Raw genomic sequence first — 12,440 nt, 5'->3', positions numbered from 1 at the left:
CTCACTGCAGCAACACTATAACCATTCTGAACTACAACGGACTTTGTGTCATCGTCTTGTGTGTCTGATGCAGCTACTAGCAAGTTTTTCACTGCACCTGTGCATACATGTACTTGTGCAGATGACAATAAACTTGACCTTGACTTTGTCAGAGATGGCAGAACAGGTTTATAAAAATAATTGAAAAACAAAATAGCGGATACTGAAATCTGAAACTAAACAAGAAATGATAGAACTCAGCAGGTCAAGCAACGTCTGTGGAAAGAGAATCCATTTTGGGGAAGAGTCCTGACCCATAATGTTAACCGACTTCTTTTCCCTCAGATGCTTTTTGACTGGCCGAGGTCTTCCAGCTTTTAACTTTCGTTTTTAAAATAACTTTAACATTAAAAGCAAAATAATTCAAATTTTTACAATCTTCTCACAGGAAAGACAGCCTCGCATCACTTGCATACCAGCCCTTCCTGACATCAAGTTGGTAAGTGGACGAAAAGTGTATCCAGTCCATCTCTCCCACACATCCATGTTCCCTGTGGCGAGCTCGGCAGTGAGGGTATCATCCCACCATACTCTCAATACACAAGACCGCAAAAATAGGAGCAGAATTGGGCCATTTGGCCCATCTAGTCTGCTCCACCATTCAATCATAGTTGTTCCTTTTATGCCCTCTTCAGACCCACTTCCTGGCCTTTTCTTGATGCCATGTCCGAGCAAGAATCTATCAATCAATCGCTGCCTTAAATACACCCAATGACCTGGCCTCCACAACTGCCTGTGGTAATAAACTCCACAAATTCACCATCCTTTGGCTAAAGAAGTTTCTCCGCATCTGTTTTAAATGGACGCCCCCCCCCAATCCTGAAGCTGTGCCCTCTTGTCCTAGACTCCCCCACCATGGGAAACATCCTTTCCATATCTACCCTGTCTAGGCATTCAAAATGTTTTAATGAGATTCCCCCCCCAACCTAAATTCTAGTGAGTACACACCAGGAGCCAACTGTTCTCGTATGATAACCCTTTCATTCCCAAAATCATCCTTGTCAACCCCCTCTGGGCCCTCTCCAATGCCAGCGCAATCTTTTCCTACATCATGCATCTCTGCTTTTGAACACCTCCATACAGAAAGCAGAAGTGCTGAACATCAAACCATTGATAACGCACCAGACTCTGCAGAACCGAGGCAGCACAGCGTCACGGCCAATCAACCCGCAGAACCGAGGCAGCGCAGCGTCACGGCCAATCAACCCGCAGAACCAATGCAGCGCAGCGTCACGGCCAATCAACCCGCAGAACCGAGGCAGCGCAGCATCACGGCCAATCAACCCGCAGAACCAATGCAGCACAGCGTCAGCGCAGCGTCACGGCCAATCAACCCGCAGAACCAATGCAGCACAGCGTCAGCGCAGCGTCACGGCCAATCAACCCGCAGAACCGAGGCAGCACAGCGTCAGCGCAGCGTCACAGCCAATCAACCCGCAGAACCAATGCAGCACAGCGTCACGGCCAATCAACCCGCAGAACCGAGGCAGCGCAGCGTCACGGCCAATCAACCCGCAGAACCGAGGCAGCGCAGCGTCACGGCCAATCAACCCGCAGAACCAAGGCAGCGCAGCGTCACGGCCAGACAAGCTGCTCGTCCAGAGTCTTGCTCAAACTCAACCTCCGGTGCTTTCTATGTGGAGTTCGCATGTTCTTGCTGTGGATTTGTAGATTTCCCCTAGCAGACCTGATTCTCCCCCACATCCCAAGATTGATAGGTTAATTAGCTACTGCAAATTGCCCCCAGTGTGTAGGTGAGGGGTAGATTCTAGAGGGGGGAAATGGTAAAAATATAACAAAGGGGGATTGGTGTAGAATCAGTGAAAATAGTTAGTGACAACTCAGTGAGACAAAGGGCCTGATCGCATGCTGTTTTAACCATTAGACCACAAAACACAGGGGAATTAGGCCATTCAGCCCATCGATTCTGCTCTGCCATACCATCATGGCCAATTTATCATCCCTCTCAACCCCATTTCCCTGCATTCTCCCCAAAACCTTTGATTAATGACTAATCAAGAACCCATCAACCTCCACTTTAAGTATATCCAATGACTTGGCCTTCACAGCCAACTCTGGCACTGCCCTCTGGCTGAAGAAATTACTCTTCATTTATGTTCTAAATGATGTCCATATATTCTGAGGCTGTCCCCTCTGGTCCAAGACTTCTTCCCACTATAGGAAACATCCTTTACACATCTATTCTAATTGATAGGTTTCAATGAGATCCCTCCTCATTCTTCCAAACTCCAGCAAGTACAGGCTCAGAGCCAAACAATGCTCATAAAATTAAAAAAATAAATAAATCACAAAGGCTAGTTTGCAGATGAATCACCAAAGGTTGGTTTGCAGGTACAGCAGGCTATCAAGACGGCAAATGGAATGTTGGCCTTCATTGCTAGAGGGATTGAATTTAAGAGCAGGGAGGTTATGCTGCAACTGTACAGGGTACTGGTGAGGCTGCACCTGGAGTACTGCTTGCAGTTCTGGTCTCCTTACTTGGAGGAGGACATACTGGCTTTGGATTTGGTGCAGAGGAGGTCCACAAGGTTGAGGGGTTTAGACCATGAGAGATTGAGTCACCTGGGACTGTACTCGCTGGAATTCAGAAGAATGAGAGATCTTACAGAAACAAAATGTAAGAGATAGGTAAGATACAGGGAGGAAAGTTGTTTCCACTGGTAGGAGAGATTAAAACTAGGTGACATAACCTCAAGATTTGTGGGAGTAATTTAGCTGAGGAGGAATTGCTTTTCCCAGAGAGTGGTGGATCTGTGGAATTCTCTGCCCAATGAAGCAGTGGAGGCTACCACAGTAAATCTATTTCAAACACGAGGAATTCTGCAAATGCTGGAAATTCAAGCAACACACAAAGTTGCTGGTGAACACACAAAGTAGCTCGCTCTTCCTTCAGTTAGTCCTGACGAAGGGTCTCGGCCCGAAACATTAACTGTACCTCTTCCTAGAGATGCTGCCTGGCCTGCTGCGTTCACCAGCAACTTTGATATTTAAGACAAGGTTAGAGAGATTTTTGCATAGTAGGGAATTGAGGGTTATGGGGAAAAAGGCAGGTAGGTGAAGATAGGCCAACAGCCATGATCTTATCGAACAGTGGAGCAGGCTAGACGGGCCACATGGCTGATTCCTGATCCTATTTCTTATGTAATCATAGAAAGTAGTTACCAATCTCAACCACAAGGCTGAAATTTTTCAGTCTATGTGCCTAACTACACAAAACGACTAATCCTCACAATTATGGACCTCACACTGAGAATGACTCAGTGATATTCGTTACACTCAATGGCCACTTTATCAGGAACTTCCTGTACCTAATGAAGTGGCCACTGTGTTTGTGGTCGTTGCTGCTGTAGCCCATCTACTTCAAGACTCCATGTGCTGTGAGCTCAGAGATGCTCTTCTGCACACCACTGTTGTAATGTGTGGTTATTTGAGTTACTGTTGCCTTCCTGTCAGCTTGAACCAGTCCGGCCATTCTCCTCTAACCTCTCTCATTACAAGGCATTTTTCCCCCTCACAGAACTGCATCTCACTAGATTTTTGTTTTCCTCCCACGCCATTCTCCATAAATTCTAGAGACTTGTGCATGAAAATGGCCCAGATGAAAATGAAGATAGGTGGGTTTGTAAGTTTGTGGATGATACCAAGACTGGTGGAGTTGTACATAGCACACAAGATAGCAAAGAATACAGCATGATATAGATCAGTTGCAAATGTGGGCAGAGAAACAGCAGATGAAATTTAACCCAGACAGATGCAAGGTGTTGCATCTCAGTAGGGCAAATGCAAGGAGAAAGTGCACTGTTGAGGGCAAGACCCTTAACAGTGTTGCGGAGTAGAGAGATTTTGGGATCCAATTTCATAGCTCCTTGAAAGTGACTATACAGGTCAATAAAGGCAGCTTATAGAATGCTTCCTTTTATTAGTCAAGGCATTGTGTTCAAAAGTCTGGAGGTTATGTTGTAACTTTATAAAACTCTGGTGAGGCCACATCAGGAGCAATGCATACAGTTCTGGTCACCCCACTATAGGAAGGATATGGAGGCTTTGGAGAGGGTGCTGAGGAGGCTTACCAGGATGCTGCCTGGTTTAGAGGGCATGAGAGGCTGGATATACTTTTTCCCCCCTCCCTCTGGAGTGCTACAGGCCGACTGAAGATCTGACAGAGATTTACAAGATTATGAGAGGCCTAGATAGAGTGGACAAAGAGCATCCATTTCCCGAGGCTGAAATGTCTAATACCAGGGTGCATGCACTTAAGTGAGGGGGGGAGGTTCAAAGGGGATGTGAGCGGCGAGTGTTTTTTCCTTAACTCAACGAGTGGTGGATGCCTGGAATGCACCGACTGGTATGGTGGAGACGTTTAGATAGGCATATGAATACAAGGAAGGATATTGGAGAGATATGGGCATGGTGTAAGTCAGAAGAATCAGTGTTTGGGTGTTTCTTTGATTTGTTTTTCAGCTGGATCGACACAACATCGTGGGCCAGTAGATTCTGAAATACTCAGACCACCCCATCTGACACCAACAATCATTCCATGGTCAAAGTCACTTAGACCACTCCTCTCCTTTCTGATCTCCGGTCTGAACAACAACTGAACCCCTTGACCACGTCTGCATGCTTTTATGCATTGAGTTGCTGCCACACAATCAGTGATTAGATATTTGCATTAGCAAGGTGTACAGGTGTACCTAATAAAATGCCACTGGGTGTATAACTCAATAGGCAAATGACAAAATGCTTTCATGTCAATGTTCATAGGTCAGCTGTCAGTGTTTTGTAACAATATAGTTCACCATCATTACACTGTTAAACAATCTCCCTTTTAATATCTGAACCGTGAGGTGTCAGATCGGTGTGATTGACTAAACTTTCCATATGCTACTAGTTGCAGTTCAGACCTTGTGCCCAGCATTTTCCAAAGGGAAATTCTCAGTGCACAAAGGGTGACCCTCTAATTAGACAATTTGTAAATGCGTCTTAAAATAAAAAGGACCAAATCAGTTAAATTCAATAGAAAACTACATTAGTGGTGCTGGATCTGGTGATACAAATCCAGAGATTCTTCAGAAGTCAAAAATGAGACAAAACTTGGTGATTACAGCTGTTTTATTAAGTGTTACAAGAACAAAGAAACCGTTGTGTTATCTCAAACTAGAGATAATCAAATTCCAGTAAAATCACTGCTTTTATAGGTAGAGAATTAATCTATAAAATAGACCAGATTCAAAGTCCCGTAAAACCAAGAAGCTTCAGGAACATTCGGGATGAGTCAACGACAGTTATAGAAAATTTACTGAACAATTGCACACATATAGGTGATTATACAAAATAAATCCAGCACAGGAAAGTTAAACGACAATACAAACAAAAAAAGGTGATGAATCTGTGGCAAACAACAGGAATTCTGCAGATGCTGGAAATTCAAGCAACACACATAAAAGTTGCTGCGTTCACCAGCAACTTTTATGTGTGTTGATGAATCTGTGGAATTTGTTGCCACAGAAGGCTAGGGAGGCCAAGTCAATGAGTATATTTAAGGTAGAGGTTGATATATTCTTGATTGGTCAGAGAATGAAGGGATACCGGGTAGGAAAGAAGAGGGAGAGAGAAAGGCAGGAGATTGGGGCTGAGCGAAATTGATCAGCCACGATGATATGGCGGAGCAGACTCAGTGGGTCAAATGGCCTAATTCTGCTCCTAAATCTAATGACCTTATAAATGACAATTCTGCACCCTGATCCAACAGTGATTAAAATTTGTGCAACACTTTCTGAATACCTGAGACAATTTATTTGGTTTTAATTCATTTTGCAAATAATCTACTTTCACTCAACTCCAAAAACTTTCACATTATATACTGTAAATACAATTGCTGCACAGAATTAGTCTTTACCCCCACCCCCATGGAAAAGGAATCAAAAACCAGAGGGTATAGGGTTTTGGTGAGGAGGACAACTTCTTCACACAAAGACCAATGGGTGTGTGGAACGACTAGCGGAGAAAGAACAATGAGGACTTTTAAAAGTCATCTAGATGAGTATTTGAGAGGAATAGTTTCAAGGGCTGTGGGCCAAAATTAGGCAAATAGGACTAGCTTAGAGGGGCAAGTTGGGCCAAAGACCTTTTCCCATCTTGTACGACTCAACGACAAATTTTCCCCATGTTGATTGGGAGAGAATGTATTGAACCTATGACACAGAGTGTCAATTCCACTCACACCTCCTGCTTAGAAACACCCATGAAACATCTCAGAGATTGTTACACAGAGTCCAGTCTTACGGTCCAATTCGGAGCATCAAACAATCTGCTGGAGAAACTCCAGTGTGCTGAGTGACATCTGCCTGGAGACGAGGAGTTGGTAAGGAGTGGAGTCAGTCATGGTTCACTGATACACCCTCTCACAGAAGGCTTCATTGTAACCTTGGAACAGATTCTGCAACGCAGAACACAAGGAACTGCTGCACGGTGGAGACAAAATCAACCCTGGATGCAAGACATCTGGCTGACAACTAGTGCAGACCAGGGAAAAACAGCCAGCTTTATCAAACTGGACAGTAAGATTGAAAAATGCTGCACGGAATTCCTCATGACAGTACTGTCAGGACTCATTCTTCAAGTGTGGTGGAGCTAACGCAAGGGAAGGGCCCACACCACAAATACAATGTCAAAGTCACTCCTACTGGGATTCCACATGACGCATCGCCATCACCAAATGGGTTACTAATCAGTGTGCACACCCTCGTATTTTGAAGGAACAAGAGTTTCAGGAATCTTTTAACAATAGGCACTCAAGGTGATCTTCCTGACTATCCCAGAATCTTCCAAATGAGTCAGCACCATCCCATCAGGGTATCTGCTGTACCACTTAGCCAAAGCAAATAATGTTATCATATCCCGATACTAGAAATGCATTCCCATTGAAATCAGGAACTGGATAAAGTGGGTGACAAGCAGAAAACACAACCGAACTTTTCCCCAAACATGTGGAGTTTATACAGTACATTCTCCTCAAGACTACACGGACTTCCTCCGGACGCTGCGGTTTCCTCCCACATCCAAAGATGGGCAGGTTAGGGTTAGTGAGTTGTGGGCGTGCTATGCTGGTGCCAGAAGCACGGCAACACTTGCGGGCTGCTCCCCGCCCCCCCCAAGCACACCCTCACTGACTTGAAATGTCAAATGCTGAAAAATAACACGCGACATAGTGGTCAGCATAACACTATTACAGCACCAGTGACCCGGGTTCAATCCCTCCTACGGACTGCAAGGAGTCAGTAGCAGTCCTACAGACTCCTCGTTACTGTGTGGATCTCTGCTTGCTGCTCCACTTTCCTCCCACGTTCTGAAGTGCAGGCTAGTTGGTGAATTGGTCACGCGGTAACTGGGCAGTGTGGGCCTGGAAGGCCCCGTAACCCTGCTCTGGCTCTAGTTTTCTTTGTGTTTGTTTATTTATATCAATCTTGTTCCTTCTGCACCCAGGGAGACAACACCTCATGGAGCTGAGAGCTCACCAGCCTGAAGAGACCAGTCTCCCCACCCCAGTGAAACGACACACCCAGTGGGCTACTGAGAAAACAGACCTGGCCTTGCATGAGGGGGCAGGGGCAAGGTGGCAACAACTGTTCATGGTAAAACAGCACAGCCACGTTGTCATGTTAAAAATGTATACACTGTAGATCCCACAAACAGGAAGGCCATACCTTCCAAAGTCCACAGTCTTGGACAAGCTCGAACTGAGAGATCGCTATTGATCAGCCAGTGCAATTGTGGCAACTTATTTCTGTTTTAAATACCTGGTCTAATTTCTCACCCAAATGAGAAACCACCACCCCCTCAGCAACTGCTGGAGGAACTCAGCAGGTCAGGCAGAATCCATGGAAGGAAATGAACGGTAGACATTTCAGGCCAGGACCCTTCATCAGGTAGCCTGACCTGCTGACTTGCTCCAGCATTGTGTGCGCGCGTGTTGCCCAAGACTTCCAGCATCTGCAGAATCATCTTGACACTGAGCTCTGTACTGGGGTCCTCAGAACTGGAGTTGAACTAATAGGTTCTCAGGAGCTGGAAAGTTATCCACAGAGCCAAAAATCAACAACACTCCCGCCCTTATTAACTGGGCCCCTGTACATCAGATGCCCCAATCACCTCAGGAGAACAGCAGCCAACAAAAGTAGCACAGGAATGATCCACATCCGATTCCAGAGGGTCACTGCACTGAATGTCGTCAAGACCCACTGCAGCTCCACAAGGCATTGCCAGACATCCCACCCTGCAAAAATTCATTTCAGGGAGGTAGCACCATCAATTTGTGGGAGACTCCTGGAACTTCTGGGAGAGGTGGGATGTCTGCATTGCTCAATTCACAACAGGTTTCTCCTCTCAACTTTAACACACTGGGTACAGCACTGAGAGGCCATTCAGTCCAGCAACTCTACACTAGGGCAACTCTCCCCACAGTCCCCTCAGCTTCACTTCACCCCCACCCCACCTTATCTCACCCATCACCTCCCAGCTTCCCACTTCATTCTCCCTCTCCCCCCAATACCTTCACCCGGTCTCACTCATCACCTCCCAGTGTCTCACTTCATCCTCCCTCTCCTCTCCCCCCCCCACCCACCTTGTCTCATTAATCACCTTCCAACTTGTACTCCTCCCCCACCATTTCTCATTTCTTCTCCCTTCCTTTCCAGTCCTGAAGAGGGGTCTCAGCCCAAAACCTCGACTGTTTATTCCCCTCCATAGATGCTGCCTGACCTGTTGAGTTCCTCCAACTACTTTTATGGAGTCATTGACAAAATAGGCCTTTGAATCTCACCCATTGTCAAATGCCCGCTTAGACTAATATACAAATCCCATTTTACAAAACTTTCACAGCCTCATCAACTCCATCAGATTCCACCACCTACCTAAACCCCTGGACCAATTGAACTGCCAACCCATGCCTTTGGACCTCGGGAAGAGACAGACGCAGTCACAGGGAGAACATGCAAACTCCACATAGACAGCAGCTGAGGACCAGGATAGAAGCTGATGTTTGAGACAAAACCGTGTACAGAGGCCATCTCTGGGCCACCCTTGCAATTATGTCTACAGCTTCCTTCTGAACACAGCTGAACCCATTTCCACTGTTTCCTAGAAGTGTCCTGACTTCAGTTCCCGTGACCCTTAATTCCTGAAGGGTTTCAGCCCAAAACCTCGACTGATTATTCATTCTGCCTGACCTGCTGAGTTCCTCCAGCATTTTGTGTGTTTCCTTGATTCATTTATTAACCATCTAGACTCTATATTCTCTGGTTCATGGCACTCCTGCCAATGGAAACACTTACAATCTGTGTCCTCTATGATTTTAAATATCCCCATCAGATCACCTCACAACAGCCCCTTCCAAAAATGCACCCTGCCTCTCCGGTCTAAAAATCCCTTCCCAAGGTTCATACAAGTAAATTTCTTCTGCACCTTCTCCAAAGATTTTATGTCCCAACCAGTTTGGGACAACTGTGGCTGAGCCAGTGCTCTGGAGGGTGAGTTGTGACCAACCAGCCCTTAAACATAGAACGTAGACCCCTATCATGCAGTGCAGGCCCTTCGGCCCACAATGTTGTACTGGTCCTTTACCGAATCAAAAATCAACCTAACCTGTTCCTCCCACATAGCCCTCAATTTTTCTATCATTCATGTGCCCATCTAACAATCTCTAATAAATGTCCTTAATGCATCTTCCTCCACCAATACACACATCTATCAGTCTGTGAAAGAACACTAACTCCAATAACCCTCTATACTTCCCTCCTTAATATTACAGTACCCACAAAACTTTAAGCACTTTCTCACCTGCCCTCCCACTTCCAACGAGCAGTAGGTAGAACTTTGGTTCTCTGTTCAGACCCTTCTATATTGCCCCTTGCCACCATCATGTAACAGCTCATTACTCAACAAGAGAAGTTCAGCTGCCATTTGTACTTTCTTTAAAGAAGATTGTGCAAGTTCAAGACACTCTCAAATTTAGTGTCATCTTCACACTGTGCCCAGTGCACCCTATATCTAATGAAGTGGCCACTGATTGTATATCTGTGGACTTCTCCTGCTGTAGTCCGTCCACCTCAAGGTTGGACGTGTTGTGCATTCAGAGATGCTCTTCTGCACACCACTGTTGTAACACAGTTATTTGAGTTCCTGTCAGCTTGAACTAGTCTGGTCATTCTCCTCTGACCCCTCTCATTAACAAGGCCTTTATGCCCAAAGAACTGCAACTCACTGGATTTATTTTTGATTTTTCTCACCATTCTCTGTAAACACCAGAGACTGTTATGCGTGAAAATCCCAGGAGATCAGCAGTTTCTGAGATACTCAAACCACCCCATCTGGCATCAACAATCATTCCACAGTCAAAGTCACTTAGATCACATCTCTTCCCCATTCTGATGTTTGGTCTGAACAACAGCCGAACCTCATGACCGTGTCTACATGCTTTTATGCATTGAGTTGCTGCCACATGATTGGCTGATGAGATATTTGCATTAACGAGCATTACCTAAAAGCAGGTGGCCACTGAATGTATCATGAAAAGCAGTGACCATCACACAAACATCTGGGGGCGCCTCTCTGCCTCAGATTACTCAATTATCCCCTCACATTCCACTCCCTTCTGTCTTGGCAGCAAGCCTGTTTTGTGGTACTATACCAAAAACGCTTCTCGTTATCTCATTGTCAAAAAAAACCTATGAAAAATCAAGCAAACCAGTGCATTCCCAACCACCTGTGGGAGCTTGCTGTCTCCAGCTGGCTAAAGGCGTGCTTCCTCCACCCAGGCCAATGAAACGCTACACGTACACAAGATTTCAGAGGGAACCACCCTGAATCACAGCGTACAATTTGCATTTGCTTGGTTAAGGACACTTGGCACAGGAAAGTTGTACAAAGATAACTTTCACGAAAGAAAGGCTCGGTCCAGGAGGAAAAAAATCAAAAGGTAATTTCACTGTAACTCAGTATTCAGAAATAGCTGGAGAGTAGATGAAGATTAATATTGCCAATTAGATTGTAGCTTGATTGACTTTACACAGTGAAGTCCAGATAAAATTTTAGTTGAACGAGGAACGGTTTGTCTCAGAATTGATAGTTACTTCACACACAGGGTGGGTCCAAGTCCTGGCTGAGAAATAGAGTAGGCCGACAAAAATAAAAATGTGCGGCCGACTTTAAACTTCAATTCCAGAATGGAATCCAAGGAAATTTCACTTGGAAGCCAGTGATAAGCCAAATGGGGTTCTATGCAGAATTAATAGCTTGTTTAAACAATGGCTCTGCGCAACTCCGCGATACCCAGTCGGTGAACCACGCCCGCAGAAACTGAATGAAATGCGGATCTGGCAAATGACAAGATCCCGCAGGCGATACCGTATATTAAAAACACATTTCCTGCAAACTCAATAACTGCAAACTTTCTGATAATATATTTAATTTTTCACTATGTATTTTTTAAAATAAAATCACATCCTGGGAGGGAATAACACGGCAGACCGACCGACCGGGTACTGGAGACTGAGAATGGGCTGGGCTCTTGAGCGAACACAGCCGCAATGGGCCGAATGGTCCCATTTACCTACCCCCCCCCCCCCGCTTATGATTCCAAGTCCAGAGCAATACGATAAAGCAAATTCCGAAGTGGGAGGGAGTCTCACCCAATCACGCCGGCCAGGCCTTGCAGGAGTTGGTTGGCCATGCCGGAGTTGCCAATAGCGCCGCTCAGAAAACGGAACATGGTGAAGCTGAAGGGTTTAGTGACTGAGAAGAGCAGCTGGAAGAGAGAAAGAGAGACACACAAGGTTAATTTCACAGGAACTTCAGCCGGGATCCGCATCAATTTCAGCCCAAAGCTACTGAATACAATGTTTCCGCTATTACATATAATGTTTATCGCCGTTCCAAAAATAAGTTCCCTCCCCCAAGTTCAATAACTCAAATACTCATCGTAAATACAAGAGAAACACAGCAGAAAAAAAAGTCCTTACCAACTGAAAGACCGAGCTGGATATAAATGGCGCAGCTGTGCCACCGATATTTGCTTAGAAGCTGTCAGTCCGGTTCCCTGTCCCCACCCATTGCGATCACGCACAACCACCCCTGCGTCCTAACGCCCCTTCCGTTTCTGGTTGCTAAGCAAGTTTTGGTCGATAGGCTGTCGATTTTTTTTTTCAGGAAACCATATAGAAGGTGTAAGCAGAAAAGATTCTGCAGGTGCTGGAAATCCAGAGCAACGCGCACACACAGTGCTGGAGGAACTCAGCATCCATGGAAAGGAATGAACAGCTGACGTTCCGGGCCGAGACCCTTCATCTTCCTTCTCCAGGCCTTACTCCACCCTCCAAACCACCTAG

At 45.7% G+C, this 12,440-nt stretch overlaps 1 protein-coding gene across 1 annotated transcript in view; it reads right to left on the bottom strand.

Annotated features, from left to right (window-relative positions):
• The window catches only part of LOC134352594 (calpain small subunit 1-like), a 43,666-nt gene extending 31,459 nt beyond the window's left edge, over positions 1-12,207 (bottom strand). Inside the window, exons 1-2 of the mRNA XM_063059870.1 lie at positions 12,075-12,207; positions 11,745-11,860 (exon numbers count right to left, since the gene is read on the bottom strand). Coding sequence (XP_062915940.1) covers positions 11,745-11,824 — 80 coding nt within the window. The 5' untranslated portion in view covers positions 11,825-11,860; positions 12,075-12,207. The remainder of the gene's footprint in view (positions 1-11,744; positions 11,861-12,074) is intronic.
• Between the last annotated feature and the right edge of the window lie 233 nt (positions 12,208-12,440).

Source organism: Mobula hypostoma, chromosome 10 (assembly GCF_963921235.1).
Source record: "Mobula hypostoma chromosome 10, sMobHyp1.1, whole genome shotgun sequence".
Taxonomy (NCBI): Eukaryota; Metazoa; Chordata; class Chondrichthyes; order Myliobatiformes; family Myliobatidae; genus Mobula; species Mobula hypostoma.
Note: the sequence above shows the minus strand (reverse complement) of the source record. Positions and strands in the feature narration are given on the sequence as shown.